At 32.5% G+C, this 25,172-nt stretch overlaps 1 protein-coding gene across 1 annotated transcript; it reads right to left on the bottom strand.

The window, feature by feature from the left end:
• Positions 1-696: 696 nt before the first annotated feature.
• LOC130441342 (putative inorganic phosphate cotransporter) lies at positions 697-24,773 on the bottom strand. Its single transcript, XM_056774968.1, has 10 exons — positions 24,539-24,773; positions 21,260-21,498; positions 20,034-20,306; positions 14,925-15,009; positions 12,459-12,679; positions 9,131-9,277; positions 6,531-6,663; positions 5,545-5,700; positions 4,089-4,174; positions 697-1,465 (listed from the first exon to the last, which is right to left on the bottom strand). Exons 1-10 carry the CDS (start codon positions 24,558-24,560, stop codon positions 1,235-1,237), a joined length of 1,593 nt encoding a protein of 530 aa, XP_056630946.1. The 5' UTR covers positions 24,561-24,773; the 3' UTR covers positions 697-1,234.
• Between the last annotated feature and the right edge of the window lie 399 nt (positions 24,774-25,172).

The following is a 25,172-nucleotide window of genomic DNA, read 5'->3' as shown; positions in this document are numbered from 1 at the left end:
ATGGAGTTCTTCCAGCCACAAACTGAATTATGTACCTAGTTTTTCTGTTTATTCATAAATGTGTGGAGAAAAAGATTTAAATATTTGTAAATTCGCCTCGTTTACAACTAATTCGAACGGAGGTCTTCCTTCCACTGCTATTTGCAGTTCTAAAGATTATAATTTTATACGCACTCAAGAATTCTTGAAGAACTTGAAACTGATGGCACGATGCTTATTATGAGTAAGTATATGAAACTTTCTCAGATTTTGACAATAATCAAATAGCAGATACTGATTTACAGTTGGGAAGCTAGAAATTTGAAAAGTGATGAGTTTATTGATCCCCTTGTACCTCCTACATACAAAACATCCTTAACTAGACATTAAGTATATAATTTTTCATGTTCGTTTTCATATAGTATGCCTATCACGTCTTTCTTTCGTTTAAATGAGATGCAAAGCTGGGTTTAAGGATAGATCAAAACTTAGGACTTATTTCCATTTCCTATTACATTATTTGTGTTTTGAATGCTGAATATTAAATATATTACTTCATATTACTATAATAATCTCTGGGGTTTTAATGTAGAGAAAACGTGTTTAGCATGAGTTTTCTTCAATATCCAAATCTCCATTTAGGAAACAATTTTTCAAACATTAAATGTGAGTTATTGAATGTGTTGAGAGAAAAAATCTAGGAATAAGAAAAATCAGTGAGTTTCATGAGATTTTATTATAAATTATATAGTTCTAGATAACAATCCATTCGTACATTATGAATCCAGTTACATTTAAAATTGATAAAATTTAATACAATAATGTAAACAGTTGTGAGATTCTTTACATTTGGTGAGTTCACAACAGGCAATAATTTCTTATGACAAATGACATATTGGTAGTGAGGTATTGAAAATAAAATGAAGAAAATCGTGGTAGATCGATCAACGAATTTCCACAGAATGTCTAAATCTGTTACCGAACCACACTCCATTAGACTTTTTGGGGTATTGAAATTCAAACAAGTGCTTATAGATTATGAAGAATAATTAAATTTGGGTTAATTAATTTATTTGATATTAATATTTGCCACAATAGACTCATGGAATCATATATTACTCTCACGCTGCGTGCTACTGGTAAAGAAATTCACAAACATCAATTGTCATCGTGTAAATTCAATTATTGTAATTTCAAATTCTAAAGATATGAGGTGAATTGGTAGAGTATTTGTTTGTTATGGCGCTACATAATTTCAATACACCTCCTCATTACTGTACATTATCGTGTTTCCTTCTGCCTCTTCATTGGTTTTCTTATTTTTTTCGTTGGTAACCATCATCTCAGTTTCTGGTCCATCGGAATTTTCTTTTGGCGAATTCCAAGAAGCTACTGTCGAATTTCCAAATATTGTGTAGAAAGCACAACTGGCGAGTAGTATTCCTGCACAAACCCAAAAGACTTTCTGCCATTGTACTGCAGTTTGCTGGAAAATGTATTCATATTATAACATTATATGATAATGTAAGAGATAATTACAATATTCAAGTAAGAAAATTATGGATGTGAAATTTGAATTTTGGAATCAGTAGGCTATGTTGTACTTAAAGCGACAATTAGACATACGTTGCTAAGGAAATTTTTAAAGTAATCAAATACCTGTCAATTTAATTTTCTAATTTGATGAACTTAGTGATTTTAGAAGGTATTTTCAATTCTATAAAGTGAAAAATCTGATTCCAATGTTTCTTTGACTCTTTAAACGTAATTAGTAAAAGTAGCTTGAAAAAAATTATTGCCAGCTAAATCACGAAAAATTTAAGAAACCGCTTAGTTAAGATTCATGGAATGGAAGATGAAACAACAATGCAGTTTTTTCTCGGGAACGGTGTTATTGGTTAAAAGTAGGTTACGATCCAATAATAATGTACACATTTCAAATATTTCAACCCAATTACATTTCTGGAAGGATTTATGCCCAAGAGAGCTGCGATATTTACCAGTACACAAATACCTACTGTTCCTACTAAGCTAAAGCGCAAAACTATCTCGCTGTTGTCATATAGTACGTCTTGCAGTAACAGGGTTATTTTTATACCAAGACCCAAAAAGCAGATTTTAGTACTGACAAAATGTTGAGGTCTTGGTATTGAAAGTAATCGTAAAAAATTCGATAACGTTAATTTATCAAATTGTCGATTTATTAGATGGCTGTACCCGAGTTACCATGTGTCAACTATTTTTAGTTGTTCTTATAGTTCACATTATAGAGTTGTTAGCGTTGCTTGGATTCTGACGACTGTTTCTATTTAACAAGGAGGTAAAATTGATTCGCCCACCCCAATCTTTGTAATCATTGCGGAAAATTGTTTAATGAGAAGAAAGGTGTTTCATAAAAAATATCTGCTCACAAGATATACAAAACTACTACTACTTTGCACGTCAAAAAATATAGATTAAGTCGTGTAATATTAGATAAAAACCATTATTTACAATATTATTCATGAACAAATTTAAAACCCGACAAATTAATTGATTTCCGACATGTACGGCATTGCGCAGCACCCTTACTTGAGTTGTTTGTTTTATTGGTAGCTTCTACATTGATAAGTCATGTACTGTTATAAATTTACAGAAATATGCCATTCCACAACCGTAAGAATTATTATTTCAATGGTTTTAAATAACGATACTGCGCGCCTAGAAGGCACCCTAGATGGGTGGGGTAAAAAACGAGTAGTCCAATGAGTATCTAGATATCTTGTCTATGTACGTCTCAAAACACTTTTTCGTCACTATTATAGTATTTGTGCAGTAGCGGTTTGAAACGAACGTGTTTTTTTCTCGTGCCGAAAACCAGGAGCAACGTATCAATCTCAAATTTCTCGTTGAACTGAAAAAATTCCGACTCAATGCTACAAATTATTGCAAGAGGCCTATGGAGACAATTCCCTATTTCATGCGCGTGTTTTTGAGTGGTGTAAGCGCTTTAGTGAGTGCCGAGAGAGCCCTGAAGATGACTAGCACCCAGGTCGCCTGGTGACTGTTTCAACTCCGGAATTGAGACCAAAATCAACCAAATTGTACGTGCAAATCATCGAATGAACATCCTGATAATTGCCGAGGCCGTAAACGTCGATAAAGAAATGGTTAAAAAAATTATACACAAGGAATTACACATTACAAAAGTCTGTGCGAAGTTGGTGCCAAAAAATCTAACTCCTGACCAAAAGCTCTTGCATCAACGGGTCTGGTCAGATTTCCTTGAAAGGTTTGCTTTAAAAGGGACTTGAGTCGATGGAAGCAGTGAAGCCAAAAACAGCATAGCTCCTAAAGGCTCTCACCAAAGAAGACTTCCAGCACTGCTTCCATTAACGGTAAAAATGCATGGAATAGTATGTGGCGAGGGGAGTGGAGTATATTGAAGGGGAGCATTCGAATGTAGAATAATTTTTATAATAAAACCCTCCTTCATAACCAGACCTCATATACTATGCGTACATAATGCAAACAAAGATTCGTCAAGATTATCTGCAAAACTACCGTCAAAATTTCAGGGCGCATCGAAAAAAGTATTGATGATTGGAACACGAAGTACTTTCACTGTTTAAAATATCTATTTTAAGGAGACCAGATAACTAAGCTAACCTAAAAGCCAATTCCAAAGTACATGCAGCTTTTTTTCTACTTTTGGGCTCGAGGAGATGGAATTTTACAAGATAAATTGATTACTTTCTTATATTTCGTACAATTTAACGAGAGATTGATATTTTTATAATTTAAAGTAGAAAACTTTCACATCCCGAGTCAAATGCATTAAGAATGTTTTTGTCTGTAAAATTGAAGGGTAAAAAGATTTATTTTCATTAAAATCTCACCCTTTTCACCTCGTTAAACAATTTTTCTCAACGACTTCAGGGATCTGGGTGAATGCATATTATTCTTCATCAATTTTTTCTCTTGTAAAGCTAAATCAGCCGTCAGGGAAACGATGCAAAATGCTCATTTGGAGGGTATATTCCCTGGACATTATACGTGCGACATTAAGGTGAAATAGACCTTTGTTGAAAACATCCGCGAAAGAAATATTTTTTCGCGGTTCTACTTACGTTTTGAAATGTAAAGTATCCAATAACAGCTGGTGTACAAAATCCCACTAATGCAACAGCAGTATTCGATATTCCCAGCAATATTGCTAAAAAAATTGATAAAAATATAATCAGCATCAGCAATGTAAAAAGAAGTAAATGGACTGAATCTGTTGCGAAAGTTCATTCTATGTTATTGTTTGTTACTATTGTTACGAACAAGTTCGCGAAATGGGTCTTTAGGCCGGCCCTGTCCGGCTACAATGGAATTTTAAAATTCGGCGAATTCGTGCGACGTCTGCTTTTTATAAATGGCGGACTGGCCTTTGACGTTTCCTTCTAAAACTTTTTATTATAGCGGTTTATTTACAGTATTTCTTTCAAATAATTTCCAGGAAAGTCTATTTATTTATTTGTTTCGTTTCCTTTTGTTCTAAATCTAGAGAATATTTTTGGGATAGGTATTTAAGTACATAATGTAGCGCCATTAGTGAAAGTAATCGCAAAAATTGTTTAGGTGATTTATATAAGTAAATTATTATAAGTTAAGTGTAAATAAATTAAGAACGCTAGAGACAGTGTTTGATTCACCTTACGAATAATAAGAGTGTAAATAAATACTAAAAACGTTACACTATTAAAAAGGGAGTAATTTCACATATATCATAAATTTCTTTATTATCAGTTCTTTGTTGATTTGATTTTCCTTTAAAATGGTTACGATGTATTTTGAAAATTGAATTATTGGAGTTTTAACTTGTCAAACCAATCAGCTAGTCAGAAATTTGATAAAATTATGGAGAAACAAACAGCACAAATTAACACATAAGCATATTTGCTACAATCCATCGTAGAAAATTATTAAACTTTTTAGTTATTAATTTCATTAGTTAAAAAACTCAGATTCTTATATATGTAATTGCTCTGACCATTTTTTTTATTTATTATCAAGATAAATGTTTGAAGAATGATTTGTTCCCATTGTCATATAACGTTTAATATTTATTTTAAATTGGTAAACGTCTATTAGCTGCTATTTACCATTGCTCTTAAGAATTTATCGATGAATTCACAGAGCTTGAGTCAGTGTAGATATAAGATTTGCAATAAGATAAAACAATCTTAGACGATGTTAAAAAAACCAAATTATGGAATTTAAAATTATCATATATAGTATAAAACTATAACTACGAAGAACATATGTTCTAAAAATTTGATTATTATGTTATTAAATAAAATTAAATTAAATTATATGTTCTAAAAATTTTATTATTATTTGTGTAAAGATTCGTTTCAAGAAGAAATATATTCTATTTTTTGAATTTTTATATCAGAGAAAAATAAGAAATGATCGAATATAACGTCATTCAATTACACAACGAATGCTCATGAAAAAATATAGATCGAGAATTATTTATTTACACAATTCTCATCCACAACAAAAGTTATGTGATATAAAGAAATATATTAACATTACCTGAGTGATTAGGACTGATATCTACAAGTCCAGCTAATGCTCCTGTGGACACCGCGCCGTTGACAGTTACTGCAAGTGTCAACATGGCTACTGCAGTCATTTTATCACAACCTGAATAAGCTAAGCCAAGCATGAATACTGCTTGGATACCATTTGCTAGAAATTAACGAAAGTTATCACTTATAATCTCCCCAGAGTTTGGTATTTCCGAAAATTCCAACTTATTATCAGTAAAAAATTAGGTACGAGAATTTTATACTGAAAATAATGAATGAAAAAAAGAATGTTTGATATATTAATAAGCGTTTATATTAAAGTCGCACAGTTGCCACCTGTTACACAGACGGCTCCAGAAAAAATGGTTTAGCCGGAGTAGGCTTCTGCGTAGGTCACCCCAAAACAAGCTAATCTTTGGCTTGGAGAACACGCTACCGGGGGGAACCGCGCGATAATCAATCGACGCCATAGGAATACAGTAATCTCGATCTGCTCAGATAGCCGAGCTGCCATACAAGACATAACGGTCGAGAAAGTGTGCTCTAGACTGCTGCTGGAGTGCAATAAAGTTCTACAAAATCTAGTGAGTGATGGCTGCAAAATCCAGCTAGTTTGGGTGCCGGTCAATCCGTGAACAAAGGAAACTACTAGGCGGACCCCCTCGCCAGACTGGGATCTGCTAAATCACCGTTGGGCCCAGAACTCATCCTTGGTGTAGCTAAAAGTGTTGCTATAGTGTTTCTCAACGGTCTACCTGCAGAAATGGATAGAGACACCTGGCATGAGACAAGCAAAGGCATACAAAGATGGATCTTTTGCGTATCGTAACAAACAACTGCTAAAAATACATAGGCCCCAAATCTAACTAGTGACACGGTCATTTAAGACACCATCTCCACACCGTGGGCATCACGGACGATATATTGAGCACATTTTTGATTTTCATTCACTCTGGTGATCAATTCGATATTATGAATTATGAAAATTACCCCATAATGTAGCAAACTTCCTAACGTGTGACCTCTTCATCTTCTCAGTTCGTAATAAGTAGTCACCTAGCAACGAAAATATGTAGGCAAATACGACTCTGAACAGATGTGGCATTCCACAAAGTAGTCCCGTCTGTAAGAAATTAGTGAAAATAGTAAATTTAACATAGAATACTTTAGATATGCAACGCAAGAATGCTGAATAAGTTAATATTGATGCTCTGAGAATGAGGTTTTTTAAAGATTGGAAAAAATTTGGTTATGGTGTTTATATTATTAGTTTCTGCCTTTTGGAAAAAATGTAGTCTTAAAACAACTACAGTTTCCCCAGATTTGTGAAGAAATTCTATTTTGAAGACGGCCAATTTATATTAATAATACATATTTTATTCTGTTCATTTATACTATAATTTTCAATGAAATCAATGTAAGAATAAATTTTTGAAATGAAAATATCTTGTTTGAGGTCTGTGTCGTTCCAAATAGAAAGTAATTTAAGAAATATGAGGAGGTTACAAAAAATTATGCTGCTGTATTACCATCGTGTTAAGTTTCATATGGAATAGATATTCCTTCACTTATAAATAGATAGGTCTTTCACATGTAATTGAATCCACTCGTATATGGAGGTGTAATACAATTTACTTGACTGAAATGATGATTAACACGATGTTTGGTTCGTGCATTTCAAAAAAGAAAATGCTTCGATGAATGAATCTCATCAAATCAATTTTATTACGCTTCTCCTTATTGTAGAAAAATTTTAATCCAAAATAATGAGGTACTCCTACTTGTAATAGGAACTACTGATTGAGTTTTGGCTCATTTTATTTGTAACGTATCCATCAAAATTAGAATGAGAATTCAAGATATTTCATGAATGCTTTATCAAAAGCACCGGTGGAAACATAATTTGAAGGTAATCATATTCTCGATCTTCATGCGTTTTCATTAATATCATTGAGAGCTAGTTCTCGCTTAATAATGTTGTATATATAGAATTGCTGGCTACATCGACTGATCATGCGAAAATATGGACACAATAACTGGAAGTGATGGCTAGTAGGTCAAGCGATTTAGGTATCCGATCACCTGGGAAACAAGGACAACGATGAGTCTGGTTCGTTCGCCAGATTGCGATTAGTAGAACCACCAATGAACTCAGAACTCATTTTGATGCAGCAAGAACTGTTATATCTCCCAGTAGTTTTCTCACAAAGCAGCCTCTGCGAAAATGGATGGGGCATGCTAAGACACAAATAGATGGGCCCTCTCGAACCTAACAACGGCTTCCATGAAAAGGGCGATAAATTCGACTTGTGTTTGTCCTTTTAACCAGATACAGCAATTTAACATGCTATCTCCGTACTATAAGTATCATGGACTATGATCTGCAAACCACAGGCAAACCTGACAGTGTGCTTAATAACATCAAAAAGTTCAAGCCAAATTGCCTGATTGGTTTCTGAAAGGCCCTTTGGTTTGAAGTGGGGGACGATGGTCTTATAAGAAGGCCTATATGCGCAACGGTCCTTGACCCCACACAATCTATGTACTAAGTGGTGTATAATAGCATATTTCGAAAACCAAAGTCATTTCAACAAAAAGTTATTCATAGGCATTATAGCATTATATGTAATCAAACTGACTATGAAACCTCAGACCAGAGAAAAAAATGTACCTATTCTGTTATTCTGTATAATAGTTTTTTTTTAGACTGAAATTTGAATTTTATTAATCAAGTATGTATCAATGTGTGGTTGAAAAACATTGTACATGTAAAAATGATTTGTTGATTTATATATTAAAGTGTGAGGCGTTATTCTGATGAAGAATGGAATTTGATCAAAAATTTAATTCAATAAAAACAACATAAAGATATAATTTGTCTATCCAAAGTTGCAGTTTTGTGTAATCTAGATACTAAGGAATACATCCTTGGCAACCGCTTATTAACACCCGAAAGGAAAAATTTTACCCACTGGCAGAGCTTTGATTGAAAGCCAGAGAAGCCCGAAGGATTATCCAATTCTGGAGATCCTTTAAGGGCGACAGCGACCAAAGGGACGACAACACTATGCGATTGAATTCTTACAAGACATAAATAGAACATGCTTCATTAAAAAGCCGAACTTTAAAATGAAAAATAAGTTCTGAAGCTTTTGATATTGAATTATAGTTATAAAAAAGTATCCCACACATCTAGAGTTTAACTAGTTATAAGCAAAAGATATCGGAGCATTAAAAGATTGTAGTATATTCTTGATCGAGTTAATAAATAATTTAATGAATTACATCTAATTGATAACAAGTTTAAGCTCAAAATCAATTTTACTGAAACTAAGCACTATAAAGATATTTTAATATAACAACAAGTAGGTTAGAAAATTGAATTTGGCTATTCGTAAAAATATCTGTGTTGATGCAATCTTTAATTAAAACTTTAAAAAGAACTCCATCGTAAAAGCATTATTTTGTATAGCCATTGTCTTTAGTTTGTTTCACTAATAAAGTGTGTTTTTTTAGTTTTCTTGGTGTATCTATTTTCGATAATCAAATGTGTATTTCTGTCAAACTAAACAAAAAATGGAAATACTCACCAAACGCACATCCCAACCATGAATAAATTTTATATATGTAGGTCCATTTACCATGAGGGTAAAGAATCCCCAGCAGGCACCTATTTGCGCCACGACTGTAGCCCACAAAGGAATATTGGTCAAGATGCTTTTCCAAGGAGTTGGTATCTACAGATAATTCAATAATATAAAAAGTGGGTTTGAATTTTCCTTAAAAAAGGGGATGACACGACTAACCATCTTTAGAAACGAACAGGATTATTTTAATGGGAATAAGTCATACGCCAAAGATATCTATAAATTGAATGATTGCGGTTTTTCACTTTGTAAGATAAATTTTTTCTAATTCTCAACAATATAAAAACACAGTGAAACAACATGCCATTATCTTGTACATGTAGTAAATTTAGTAGTTTTTCGGTCACACGGCTTTATAATGTTTTTTTTTTGTTCAAATATTATTACTCGGCTGACAATTCAATACACTTCGTGAATTGAATAATCGTACAAAGAGAAAGGCCTTTATATTCGGAGTATAGTCCATCGTATTCTATAGTTTTTGCGACTTCTTCGATCATTTTTTAGAAGATTGTTTCAGGAGTGAGTCCCCTCAAATGTATGACGATATCAATACCCACTTTACACATCAAAATGGGGTATGTCCGGCGGAGTCTTCCTCCTACCATCATGTCGAACATTATATATCTCTTGACTTTTGTATAATTAGAAATCACTGGAAATACCCATGAGGAATTACGTCAGGTAATGGTTCGCGTCATCATGATTCCTCTCTGTCCAGTCCTTCGCGCTCCTCATATGAGGTGTTTGTTGTTTATAGTCAGAAATACTGACTGTAAACCCAAAACTACCATATATACAACAATTTTCCGGAACAGCGATTTTTTAAATATGTATGTCCTCAAAATATAATTAGCACTTTAGGTCTGAAAAGACGATAGCTTAATTTTTTATTCGAATTGTCATCACATATATACCTAATATTTTAAGCCTATAGACTTCTGTTCCAATTTTCCAATTTCTTGAGTAATCTTTAATAATTAATTATTTCAATATAAGAGGATATATTGAAAAACTCTTAGCCTACTATAGAACCAAACAAAATATTTTATTACTCAACATATTCTCCTCTTAATTGGAAACACTTATTACAGCGAACCTGCAACGTCTCTTGAACTTTTTTTCAGTTGAGGAAAGAGATGATAGTCGAATGCAGCCAAATCTAATGAATTAGGGGTTTGTTCTAGTTATTCAAACCCTAAATCACGAATTTTTTTGCATGGCAACATGAGGTTTGTGTGCAGGGGCGTTGTCCTGCAAAAACAAAACACCTTTGGATAGCTTTCCGCGTCTTTTCTCTTTAATTTTTGCGCATACATTGGTCAGTAATGTCGAATAGTAATCTCCAGTTATTGTTCTACCCTTATCCTAGAAAGCAATCATGATTAATCCATGACAATCCCAAAAAACTGAAGCAAGTTTTTCAGTGGATTTTTGGCCACACGAAACTTCTTAGGTCTTGGAAAACCAGAGTGTCGCCATTCCATCGATTGTTGCTTTATTTCTGGATCGTAGAAATGTACCAAAGTCTCATCCATAGTAACAATTTAAGTTTACATCGTTTTCAAATCGAGCACAGATCCAACGCAATACTTCTACTCTTGCACTCTTTTGGCCTACATTCAAACATTTGGGGGTCCATTTTGCAATAATTTTTCTCATGTCCAGGTTGACATGAACTATATAATGAACGCGTACGTATGAAATAATCAGTGCCTCAGGTATCCGTTTTAGCCCAATTCGACGGTCTGATAAAATCATGTCATGAACTGCATCGATATTTTCGGGGACTGGCCTTCCCGATAGGTCATCATCTTCAATAAAAAATTTACCTCTTTTGAAGTTTACAGTCCAATTTTTCACGGTCGCATACGAAGGACGTTGATCACCAACCAACCCTTTTAAATACAGGTAGTTGATGATGGCTCGTTACTCAAATTTTTCGATTTCCACAATTTCGGTGGACATCTATTTTCTTTTAATTTATTGCGTTTACTGGTTTACTTTTTTTACGTCAAATTTTACCATACCATTACTACATAATAGTTACTGTAGTTCTGAAAACTTGATTGTTCAGTTTCAACTGAACACATTCCCCCGTTTAAATTTGGAAACTGTCCAGGCCTTCTCTTCGTGTCAATATTTTGATATTATTATATTCTATTTTTTGTATCAATTGTAATGGTAATTCAATTCTTCAATTATTGCTTATATACGAATTTATGTATATTTCTCATTTTTCCAACACTTGCACATGAATTCCATACGAATTTAATTACTCTTCATTTTCCTGACGAAATCAAACAAGCTGTCACTTCAAGCTTCCATTTCTATTTTCATTTGGAACGGGTCCTTAAGTATTATTGATATTTGTCATTATGAACTAAACATTTTTCTAATTTTTCAACTACTCATATTAGATCTAGCTTCTTTATGTTTTTTTCTTGATTTTTTCTAAAGATGTCCCTTTTCTCTCCTTATCTTGTATCTTCTTCATACTGTCTAGTTCACCTAGTTTCCTGGGTAAGCTCTCCGATGTATTGAAATTGTATTTTCTCGTGTATCATCTAGTTCTTCCACGTCGGTCGATCAGCTTATTTCAAGTCCAACTCTCACTCCAATGGTGGTCTTTCTCGAGATACTATCGGTGAATTATTGTTCACGGCATCATACTAACATAGTTATTTTTTGTTATTTACCATAAATTCCGCTCTACTGCATTCAGCTGTTATTATTTGCTCTTAATTCAAAAATAAAAGCCATAATAAGCCAGTTTTTAAAAGTGGGATTGGGAAAGTCAAGAATTACTCTATATTATACTGATAACAGCTAATTTCGGCTAGAAAAAAAAAACAGTATGCTACTTTTTTACCATTGGAATGGATGATACAAAGTATTCTTCTTAATAAGCATACAAAATCAACACTGATGATTGTCAAATTACGAATGTCGTTTATAGGAGCAGTATAATTCCGAATTAGAGTTTAGTACGTTTTCACATTGACACCTTATTTGAGAATTTCTAAATTTTATCGACTAACTTATCCAAAAATGTTCGAAATAGTCGCAATCCATACCTTGATTGGTACAAATATGCATAATGAAATGTGAGTCATTTTTTTATAGTCAACTCATGAAGGAAGTATCAACATCTTATTATATGTTTAGTGTTTGTTGAAAATGAGTCAATTCAGTTATATAATTAACCACATTGTACCAACAATGAAAGTAACTGGATATTATACTTATATATTAACAAAAATATACTCACATTTACTTTAGAAACTGTTTTGCCTAAACTACTTGATATATAGTCTTTTTCTTCTTGTGATATACTCGGATGTTGGGCGGGGCTGTCATAAACTGAGAACCACCAAGCTATAAACCAAATAGTTCCTAATACACCACAAGAATAAAATACTTGTTCCCAGCCCCACCTTTCTATGATAAAACCACATAGAAGATAAGTTAGAGCTGCTCCTATTGAACTGCCTATAAATGATTAAATTGTGTTAGCATATTTATCTTCGCGTATATTTTTTTCAAATTCTCTGGATATGAGAGGATCAGAAGCAGTATTACAAATCAAAATGATCTGACAAGTCTCTCATTTCAATGTACAGTGTAATTGATTAAATACTGTGTTGATGAAATAGTGTAAATTCATCACGTTCCTATTTTCGTTAGTTTTTCCAAATAAATCAGGTCAACTGCGTAAATCGATAATTATACGGCCTATATCGTTACTACAAAATAATATATATGAGGTATATCCACAATGTAAGCTCCATTTCTATTTCTATCAGAAGCAGCGCTGTGATCGCAGTTCCGAGCATACTCAGCAGTTACTGTGACTGAAGCAGGAGAAATGTACGTTCTTTTCGAATCACTGCTGCTGCGTTTTTTGTAGTGCTCTTTTATGGATTAATTGAAAATTGTAGAATCAGATCTGTGATGAAGAGAGTTGAATCAAGTCAAATTTATCGGCAAATCTACCAGGTTTACGGACAAAATGCTATGAGTGATTCAATGATTAGAAAATGGTTCAGATATTTCAATAAAGGACATTATCTGGTGATTTGGTGATCTGGTTAGCGCAACTGAAAAGAAGCTTGAGTAAAACCGCTCTTGTGAAAAAATAACCGCAAATGTCACTTTGCTCATGTTGGTTACCCAAAATTTTTACTGAACAACAACAAACAAGACAAAAAACAACGGTAAGGCAGTGTACTTCAGTTTTTGACACGCTGCAATGATATTCACGGGGGATGAAATTTGGGTATCTTACGACACCCCAGAAAAGGTATTTTATTGCGAGACCATAAAGAAATTGCGCCTCACAATAAAGAATATGCGCCGAGGATTACTGTCAAAAGGTGTTGTTTCGTTCACAAAATGACAAAGTGACAAATAAACTCTTAGAGGTATTTGAATGAGATATATTTGATCAGACCAGACCTCGTTCCTAGCGGTATTCAGTACCTCCTACACTTCAAATATTTCTTTGGTGGAAATATTTGGAAAGATGAAGAGCTGAAAGAACATGTCACCTCAAGGTTGAAAAGACAGGCAGTAAACTTCTATGAAGAAGACATATAAAAACTTTTGACACGCCAAGAAAAGTGCCTACAATATGTAGAAAACTAGTTCAACAGTTGTGGATTTTTCTACAATAAATATTATTTCTCAATCTGTACACGTTTTTCATATATTATGGTGGGTCCACACGATACAAACTTCCATAAAATTCTATAGAATTTTGTCTGTGTAAACTAGACAGTACAGATAATTGTCGGTGCGATCCAAAAGTCGGGGTATGCATGGAAGTCTGCGTATTTATCGTAGGTAAGAAATTTAAATTGTATAATGAAAATTATGTACAGACTTCTATCCAAATGTTTTTTACACCGACTTCATAGTCTGTACAGATATCTGTACGAACAAAAGTCTGTATCGTGTGGACCCACCATTACATTGTGAATGTACCTTGTATCACATTAAAAATGAACTTTTCAGACCGAATAACTCCAATTTTATTCTATAGTTATTTAGAAAAATAGTTCATGGAAACTAATTAAAAAATAGCTTTTTGTTATTGTTTAATTAGATGTACAAACTAAATTGTATTTATTTTCAAGATAGACAAGACAAAAACAATCCTAAGCACATGATAGTCATGTAAATGGCCGCATTTGATCGTCTGGTCGTAAAAGTGGAAAGCTTTCGACATCTGCAGTTGATGTATCGGTTAACAGGGCTGGAATCAGTTTAACCCTGAACGTCGCTGGCATGTGTTTTAATTTGTATATGTATATGTACTCTAAATTGACTTCAGTACAGCTCTCACCGTGTAAAATGCCAAACGTTTATTATTGTAGCGCAGTCACTTCTTTTTTATTTCCATTTTCAAGTTATAGAAGACATTAATTTATTATCTACCTCTCACACTATTGAAAAACCATAATCGACATTCGACAATCGCCAATGGAAAATCAGAAAATCGAAAATCTTCAATCTATAATAATTAAAAATCGACACTAAAAATCTACAAGCGACAATGATCAATCCCAACATTCGACTATGGACAGTCGACAATAAAAAAAAATGGACTCTTAAGCCCATGCTTTCAAATTTTCTTCTATTTCTTCATTTCAGTAATTTGTAATTATAAAATTACTCAAAACACTCATGAATTAACAGAGACATTAGTGGTAAAATTCAATTGAGTCTTACGTACCTAAATATGATGTTATGAATTTACTTCTCTCATTTGGTGGGATCCATTTGGAAACCATATGATGCATAGAAGGCCAACAGAAGCCCTAAAAATATTATTAATCGAAAATTTCGATTATTGACTATATTACATTGTCATCGGAATTTAAATACAGAAATTTGGAATACATCCAATTGTTATAACACGATCGGACAAGCGAGTGTTCCTATTCACATGAAATAATATCATATACAAAGTATCTCAATTGGTACGTAGAAAATGGAATAGTTTTTCAAAATAAAGGATCTAAATCGAATTAGAAGAAATGAAAACCCGAAAATTCATTATTCAGATGAGGCATGGATTAACATAACCCATTATAGGGAAGGACAACTCCCAGAGTAGCCAGCTTAGAAGGACTGGATTAAAAAACATCCTTTCGGTAAAGATGATCGTTTTGTTATTCTACATATAAGAGATGAAGATGGTTTTGTCAGAGATGGTTAGTTACTCATAGAAGTAAGGTAGGCTGGTGACTACCATCAAGATATGAATGCAAAGGTTTGAATTATGATGGACAATACATCTTACCATAGTAGACGATTAACTAAATGTCCAATGGGGAATTATAGTCATTGTTTTTCAAAGTGAAATATTAATAACTAAAACATGAATGCTTAATATCCATCATCAATTGATAAAATTAATTAAAATATATTTCTAGTTTTGTCAATTTTCACAGACTCCCATGAAGTACTAACTACTTTCATTTCTACTCTACATTCCAGTACGTAAAAGTATGTGCTAGCCAAATCAGCTAACCACATAATCATTCTCAACTGTCCAACCAAAATGCTGTCATAAAGAATATTAACTGTGTACATTATAGAAAATCCCGATAATTGATAATATTTCTTATCAAGTGTCATCCAATAAGACTAATACAACTTATTATAAAACATTACTTATGTACTTAAATACAATCAAGCTCATGGTTTATGGGAAAATTTAATGTTTTTAAACTGACTTGGAAGGTTCGTCCCAACCTGTACGATTGTGATTCAAGACGGATCCATGTGAAAACTAAATTGAAGTAGACGAGAGTAGTTTTCGATAATTCTTCGTATTGTAGCTAATGAATTCCTTCTGGCATTCTGTCCTTATTTTTAATAAAAACTTTAATGAAAAATCTTTCTAGCGTTTCATTTTGTACCTTACGTTTTCAACGAGTATTACGTAATTTTAAATGGAATTTCATCTAGTATCAATAAATATTATGTACTCGGTATTAAACTTTCTAAGGCTTTCGGTATATATCCAAGCATTTGAGTAAATTATTCTCATTTTATTCCATACTTGGGTTGTTTCCATTCATATATCCAAAGGGAATAAAACCAAAAGAGTATAGCTTTTGTCATTCTTGCCGCTGGTGGATATGGAAAATTGATTGAATTCATACACATAATAATACAGAGAATAATGAAAATAAGATACTTGATAGACAGTTATATAAAAGACTCTTGACATTAAATAACAGAAAAAATTGAAGCTATGAATAAATTTACTAAAAACTGAAATTTATAGATATTACGAAATGTGAAAAGAATGTTTGGGTTTGTTTCTACGGGCCATCACGATCACTCTTGATATAAATTTTATATATAAATTCGTTTTTTTAGTTCTCAGTCTAAAGAGAAAGAATATAAAATTCGAAGTGAATACTAATAAAATTAAAGGTCATAGTAGTGAAAATTATAAATATTCACTAGATCATGATAGTGTAAAGTAGATTCTTTCGTGGATAACACAAATTTGGGAAAATATTATTTCTCTGCGACTTGATCAACAGCTTATTCTGTGGTAAAAGCCATCACCGTGTAAATACCGATGCATCTGAATATGATACGTAGGATTGAGCTTTGTAAGGATCCTGGAAAAACTGAATTGTCTTATACCTGAATGTCTGGCAATTTTTCTGGTGTTTGTGTTCGGATTCTCAACTACTCATTCTAACATCAAGAGCATCTATGCATATATTTCATATATTTTCAGTTAATACAATATGAAACACAAAAGTATATGGGCAATATTGGAGTCAAACATCAATAATTTTCGAAATCTACCACAATGTATTTGGAGCTTTATTTTTATATCAATCTCTAGTATAACTATATCTACTAGAAAAATGCATTAAAAACGACATTTTCGTCCATGATTATATTTTGATTGGTATAATGAATCTTCGTAATTGAAAATTTTCTTTCTCATTAGTGAACAACATTTGATTATCTATAACCAACTTTGATTGTCCATGTGTTGAGTTATTGGGGTGATCTCCATCACTAGTCCATTAAAATATAAATTTTTGCCTCCCGGTAGCACATAACATTTACATATTCCTCGTTAATTGAGGATGAAGTCACTCTAGAGCAGGGGTGATCAAACGGTCGATCGCGATCGACCAGTCGATCGCGAGTGCTTTTTGAGTAGATCTCGAGAAGAAAAAAATTTTTAATAAGTAGGTAGGTAACTAAACTACAAAAATGTATTACGTAATAAAATAACACTGCTTGCGGCAAAAGGTGGCTTTATCAAAGGAACGCGCGGCACTTGTCAAAGAAAAGCCGCGTTGTTTCTAGACTAGACTGTACTGTCTAGTTTCGGGCGGCGCGTTTGACGGGAACATTCGAGACTTTTTTTCACGCCGATATAAATGTTGCGCCTGCATGAATTGGAGTCATTCTGAATTGTAGCTTGATAGCGATACTACGTCAATACAAAGTTTATTATTAAATAGTGGAAAATGAGTGCAGTGCAATCTAAAACGTATCATCATTTTAATAAGGATTGGGAGAAAGAATTTTTCTTTTGTATGGTGAAGGATAAGTGCATTTGTGTTATTTGTCGTGTGTCAGTTGCAATACCTAAGCGTGGTAACTTAGGGAGGCATCATAAAACGGTTCATAAAAACTATCAAAAGGATTTTCCGCCACAGAGTGAATTAAGAAAACCAGCACCAGCAATGACTGGAAACAAAAACGGTTTTGTGGCATTGTGTCGAGCTAATGAAGAATTCCCTTCATTTTTTTCATTCCATTGCATTATACATCAACAAGTTTTGTGTTCCAAAGTTTTAAACACGGAGGAAATTATGGGCATTGCAACAAAAATTGTGAATTCCATCCGTGCACGTAGCTTGCAACGGCGGCTCTATCAGTTGCAGTTGGAAGATAGGGAGTCAGCTGAACACACTGATTTAGTTCTTCACACAGACGTCAGGTGGTTGAGTCGCGGAAAGTTCCTACGAAGGTTTCAAGAATTATTGCCCGAAATAACAGCTTTTCTAGACGAAAGAGGTGATGACACTCACACTTTGACTGACATCACAATGCACTTAAACATCGTTAACTTGGAGCTTTGAGGTAAAGGAAAAACTATTATTGAGATGATTAGCGCAGTAAACGCATTCAAAAGTAAATTGCAACTTATGATAGATCAATTGAAAAGAAAGGATCTGAAACATTTTCCGTCTTTGAAAGCAAGGATTCCTCAGTTTAATTATGATACGTATGAGGCTGAATTATCAAATATTTTGGGACAATTCGAAATGCGTTTTTATGATTGCAGTAAATTGGAAAATATAGCATCATTTATGAGTTATCCTTTTTCATGTAAAAACATTGAGGAATTAGCTACTGAAATAGCAAGTCAGTTTAATATGAACTGATGTTCTGTTGAAAATGAGTTGTTGCAGATTATATCAGATATACATCTCAAAGCTACAGCATCTGATACAAATTTCTGGTGTTTTATATCTGAAGATAAATATCCGAATCTAAGGCAAATCGCCCTTCAACTGACGGCATTGTTTGGGTCAACTTACTTGTGCGAGTCTGCATTTTCTGAAATGAAGATAATTAAGTCAAAATATCGCAATCGACTAACTGACGATCATATGTCATCATGTTAGCGATTAGCACTCAGTGGTTACGTACCATCTTATGAAAAGTATGCTGAGGACATGCAGTGCCACGCTTCAACATCCAAAGCCACTGTTTAGTTAGGTTTAACACCATATGTAACTCTTTTGTTTTGTAACAACCAATAAACTCGCAATTTTGAATAACTATGAGTTTTTCATTGATATTGTAGAGAAGAACCTAACTAAACCTAACTCAAACCTTGACTAAAATAATGTACCTATATTATGCAGAAAGCTAATATCTATATATGCTACGGTACACCCTACCTAGGTAGGTAGGGTGTATCGTGTATGTACGACAACCCTGCATCACACATACTTGCAGCCTCTCAGAGTCGATCGTAAGTAGTGTAAAAATATTGAGGTAGATCGCCAGCAGTTCAAGTTTGAGCACCCCTGCTCTAGAGCCATCCGAGACACCTCGTGATGCTCTTTTATAGTAAGTGTAATGTTAATCGCTGAGGTTGGTATTTGCATTTTGAAAAGAGGATTGTAACTTCATGATGTCTCATTCTACTTTTAAAGCTTACAATAAGTTAGTTGGGATATTTAGGACAAAAGTAACTGTAAAGATTAGGTCTGATTCTCACAAAACGATTTACCAATAGAGTGTCGCTCTAAGAAATTTCGGTTTGCTAGCCCTCAGATTTTCTATCTATATAGGAGTTTTTCTTGAAATGAATTAAGAGGCTATAAAAGTGTAACTAAAAATAACACCGAACTGTCATAAAGTCATGTATATGTAAAATTTCACAATTTTCAAATTCCCTGCTAGTGTTCCTAATTTTACTTCAAAACTATCATCCTATTTCTTCTTGAATACCCAATAGTGCTTGATGGTTAGCTTTACTTGTCCAATAATTTATGTCTCATACAAGACAAAATTTATTCATTCAGGGTCTTTAGCTTTTGATATACTTAGCGGACAGAAAAAATTATCTTTTAGGTAGAGATTGCAGGCAATTGAGTTAGTTAGGGCCAAATGAGTCGATTGTATTTCCAGATCTCATTTCTTTGGATCTTTATCTAAAGATATCTGGGAAGCAAAGGTTATCAGACCAAACTGGCCAATTTAAGTATTTGAAATCGCGAAGAAATTCTCGTCCATAACTATCTGCTTAGAGTATTCTAGGGATATCTATACTTACGGCACATAATCCTTGGATACTTCTGATGAATATCAGATACAAAGCTCCTTTATGAGCGAACCAAGGAATTACGAAGTTTGCGAATACTCCTATGAAATTTGACAATCCAAATATAAGTTTAGTTCCATATTTTGCAGCTAAAATTCCTCCGGGTATTTGAGTTATCCAATGTAACCAAAAGAAACTTCCCAATATGGCACCCAATTCTTTTTCATTCCAATCAAAATACTGATCTGGTATACTTGTAATCTCTAGCTCTGGAAATGTTTTATTCTGAAAATACAGTGTTCATATATAATTAAGTTATTGGATAACTATGTTCGTAGAAAAATAGAAAGTTATATCAGTATATTATATTATAGACAATATCGAAAAATATTTATTTTTCTTGTAATTAGTACTATTGACAAACTCGATCCGTTTTATTTCGCCTCGTGATTAATTAGGTTGTTTCAATAGATTATGTGCATATTTGTTTTGAGATTAGTGAGGTTCATCGTACTTTTCTGGCGCAGAATGTAATTCTATCATTGATATATTAATATTTAGACAATATTCATCATAAGTATGGATTTATCAACTATTCATTATTCTTACAACTGGTTTAAAGCACTGAAACTGTCAGGAAACTAGAAGTTAGGAGGAATAACTACAACTACGAGAAAGCTGTGTATATATCTTCGATACTAACAAAGTTTCCTATAAAACTAAGTTAATCTCAGTCAAATGAATTTGTGGAACAACTTCAGCATTTATCAAAATATGAATGAATGCTTAAGTTATAGCATAATATCAGAAACTTTCTTAAAAACAAGTATAAAACTGTTTCAAACTCAGCACTTATTGCTTTTAGTAGTATAAAATTTCACATACAAACCCATGAATCATATTATAACTTAAGCGAGTGCAATAGTATGTTTCTGACTTATAGAAGCAATTAAGACTTAGCCAACAACAATTTTTCAAGCAATTCATGTCATATTTTCATAGAAATACATAAAGAATGGTCAAATACACGTTCGGAAAAGGGGCAAGCATTCTCGCAGATTTCTTAACGAAATTCAGTCACTTGAATGAATATTCGAGAATGGAAACCACCATCGGAGGTGGCTAATTTTGTGATGAAAATGGTGGAACAGCGAAGTAATAAAAATTGATAACTAGAAAATCATACGCTACTTAAATAGACACAGCAAAATAATGGTTTTTTTCAATTATAAACTTACTAACGGAACGTGACGATTTGTAAAAGTACTATTCTCTTGATATCCATTTATATATGAATTATTGTTCGGGATATTGCCTGAAAGACATTCACTTGTTATCGACGCTTTGTTTTTGGATTTAGGTGCCACCATAGATACTACAGCTAAGTTCAAATTAATACGAATCATATAATTAACTGCAAAACCCGAGAATACGAAATACCACAGGATTTCTCTCTTTTGGAAAAACGGTTTTGTACCTGAAACAGAATATAGTCACAATTGCTTGTCTTAATGAAATTAAAATAAAAAATGAATGAGGAGAAAATAAATATGCTTTAAAATCACAATTCGATGTTCAAAGTTGAATGATCATATAAAAGACAAAACTAAGTAGTAAACAGAAGTATATAAATATATAATTCAAATACTTTTTAAAAATGGCAAATAACATAAAAACATAACATTGTTAAGGTCGTGAACGTTTGAATTCTGGGTTTTCTGTGGAAATGGAATGGACTTATTGTGTTTAGGATGATTATTGTTCTATTTATAGAGTGTGGCGTCGTTTTGATTTTGAACTATCGTCAGCATGCTCGATGTCAATCATTCATCATCCTGAACATTATTACATTTAAAGATGTATTTATCCAATCGGTGCAATTACTTTGCTGTCAACTTTTTGTGATTATAAGTTTTGAAAAGTATGCCATTAGGAGGTTTTAGAAGTGAATGGAGATGCAGAATTGTACACGCTTAATAAAGTATTTCATTCTGCAATAGGTTGCAAAACAGAAAATATCTGATCAGTTCATATTACATGGTTCAAAATTTGTGTGGTTTATAGCGACAAACATATGACAAAAGTTTGTGCTCAGAATTGTAAAATAGGGAAAACAAATGTTAATACTTTTTTATCAGAATTTTCACTAGACTTCAATATAATAACCCCGAAAAACTAGCTTACTTAAAAATGCATGATAGCATAGGACTAAGGTTTAAGTACAGGATTGTGAAGTAAAAATAATTAGCTTGTTATCTAAATTTTCACTTAGATTTTGATATATAAACCCCCAAAAACTATAACTTTACAAATATAAATAAGCAAACCCAAAGGTATTGATCAATAATTCTATGCCTCAAAAAGTACCCATAATAAATATTATACTGGTTATTAGGAATGGACCTTTCCGTAAAATTAATACATACAACCAAATTTAAATTTATTCATCCAATTATTACATAAAATCTTGAAATAAAAATTTTTGTATTTCGGCTACGAGCGCCATATAATTATTAATCTAAATGGAGATTAACACACCTAAATAAAAAAGTTGATATCTCTTGTTAAGTCATCTTTATCACTGACATTATGACTTCCCAGGGAATAATAATTGGACATATTATGTCTAGTAATAAAATTTAGAATTTTGCTTCCTTTAATATGATACCTCTTCTCCCAATTGTCCGGTAAAATTTTTTATATGTAGTCACATAAAAGTTTACGATTAAGCTGTATTGTTTGTTGCAAAAATAGACCCATTCGTTTCATTAATAGAAGAAATAAAAAAAAATTTCAAATGAAAAAGTTATAGATTTAAGTCCGATTAAAATATTTGATGAAGAAAATTATTTTTGTCTACCTTTATTTGAGTTTCTAGCACAAACTAAGCTAACCTAACCTATCCTAACCTATCCTACCCTAACCTAACCCAATCTAACCTATCCTAACCTCACAAAAATTACTAAATTTTCATTTTATCTATTGACTTTTCGTGAAAATAATGCATTTGCATACTTTTTCCATAGAAACTCTTCTGCGCATACGTCAATCATCACGACTTTTCACACACAGATAGATCTTGATGAGATCTATTGAACAAAGTTATCCATGGTTCGATATCTGTTAGCCTTCCTGACATAATGGCCATTTCCGGTACATTCGGAAGTAAATTTAAAGTTTCTAAAACGGAGGTATCTTTTTTGTAAATAAAATGAAAGAAAATGAAATTTACTTCGGATCAATTATTTTACAGTACCGTCTATTCCAGTTAACTTTGCAGGTGCTACTGTATTTCTATACTTCTACTTAATGATTGCTCCTTTAACTTCGGTCGTATTCGAACAAATGGAAACTATTCTCCAAACGGTATTAGTGAAATGTTGATGAAGAATAATTCACATTGCAGCATGTAGAAACGAATTCACTATGTATATTCTTTAATATTCTAAACTGTTTAATTGTATCATTGTGCCACGGTCAAATTTTTGAGTATATGAGGTCAAGCTATCTATCTTAATAAAACAATATATTCGAAAACAATATAATTTTAAACAAGACAAGGTTGGAAATTAGAAATAAACATTTATAAGTTATGAATATAGTACAAAAATCACTAAGAAGAATTTGAGACTCAACCAGTTTAATAGGTAAGTTCTTAATTATCGTCCAAATTGGTAAGAAATGACGCAACAAAAATTCAGGGGCGTTAATTCAGAAAATTTTGATGAGCATTCAATAAAACTTCTTCCAATCGATTTTCTTTGATTCTTTCTTAAAACATTAAATCTCATTATATCATATTTTTCCAATTAGTTAACGTACTCAGAACATTCTTCTAAATTCATGCGACAAAATTCTGGAGGTAACTGCTCGTATGAAATTAAGATGGTTTACTCCTGTACCAAAGTTCCTCAGCCCATCCCTTTCCGAGATATCACCTTTAAAAGATGGTGTTTGAAATTGAGTTATTATATTTTATTTCTAAAATTTCAGTAATGCTAGAAACTTGAAATGCTGTAATTTTTATGCATTCGCAAAGAACTAACTATACGGGGTGAAATTAGCTCTTGCTTTATAGTATGTTGTTCACTTTTTTTCTCTGTGGCTATTGGTTCTGGGAAAAAATTATGAATAAAAAATATTTTTGAATAAAACAAGGACTTTAATTTATAATTTTATTCCATGAAACTTCATTTTGGAGAATAATATTGAAAAAATACAAGTGATTAGTCCTTTGCGAGTGTCTGAAAATTACAGAATTTCAAGTTTCTAGGACTACTTAAATTTTAGGAAAAAAATTAAAAATTCAATATGAATCACCACCTTCTAAGAGTGTTATTTCAGAAAGGGAACCGTCTTAACTTCAAACGAGCAATTACCTCCTGATTACCACATGAATTCAGTAACACCCTAAATATCTGCTAATATATTATATGTAGTTCCTTTGTTGTAAAATAGTCTTTTCTCACAATACTAATTAACATGAATTGAAATTTCATAATCTAAATTCGACTCACCTTTAATTTTTTTAGTTTCCATCGTTGATAATTATTTCCCTATTCCTGAACTTCCACAACTTGTTTCTAGTATAATATTCCAATATTGTCTAACATCATAATAAATCTCTCACTAGATATCAATATCACAACTTTTTTTGCAACTAAATACAAAAAGACATCACTTTGTTTGTGAATGTTAAAGATAAAATTAATTTATTATAATACGACGAAAGACATTCATCATCTGAACAACAATGAATTTTTATCATTATCTGGCTACCTCAATATTTACAGAAGAAGAATGTAAATTTATTTTATTTAAAGAAGATATCAAATTAAGGGATTACATTTATTCAAATATATTTTAATATGTTTTATAAATACGAGAATTGTTTCGGAAATATTTCTATATTTGTTCCTGTAAATATAATAATTTTTTCGCAATGTTATGAGATTCTATACAGCAGCAATATCATAATAATTAACGTATCATTTAACATGTACCTTAAGACAAAACTTGAAAATAATAAAGGTACAAAGAATATATGTCAGAAACAAATACGCAAAAGATGAAGATGATTATGATGAAAACGAAAATTTGATGATTAGTCTGCAGAAATACATAAAATAGATGGTTGAAAATAATATTGGG

This window comes from Diorhabda sublineata, chromosome 3, assembly GCF_026230105.1.
Source record: "Diorhabda sublineata isolate icDioSubl1.1 chromosome 3, icDioSubl1.1, whole genome shotgun sequence".
NCBI lineage: Eukaryota > Metazoa > Arthropoda > Insecta > Coleoptera > Chrysomelidae > Diorhabda > Diorhabda sublineata.
Note: the sequence above shows the minus strand (reverse complement) of the source record. Positions and strands in the feature narration are given on the sequence as shown.

Excerpts from the sequence above, each read along its gene's own strand:
- LOC130441342 (XM_056774968.1), bottom strand. The coding sequence starts at position 24,560 with ATGGAAACTAAAAAAATTAAAG. Across the intron at positions 12,680-14,924 it reads ATTCATAACATCATATTTAG|GCAGTTCAATAGGAGCAGCT; the intron begins GTACGTAAGACT and ends AATCATTTATAG. Across the intron at positions 4,175-5,544 it reads TATCAGTCCTAATCACTCAG|CAATATTGCTGGGAATATCG; the intron begins GTAATGTTAATA and ends CAATTTTTTTAG.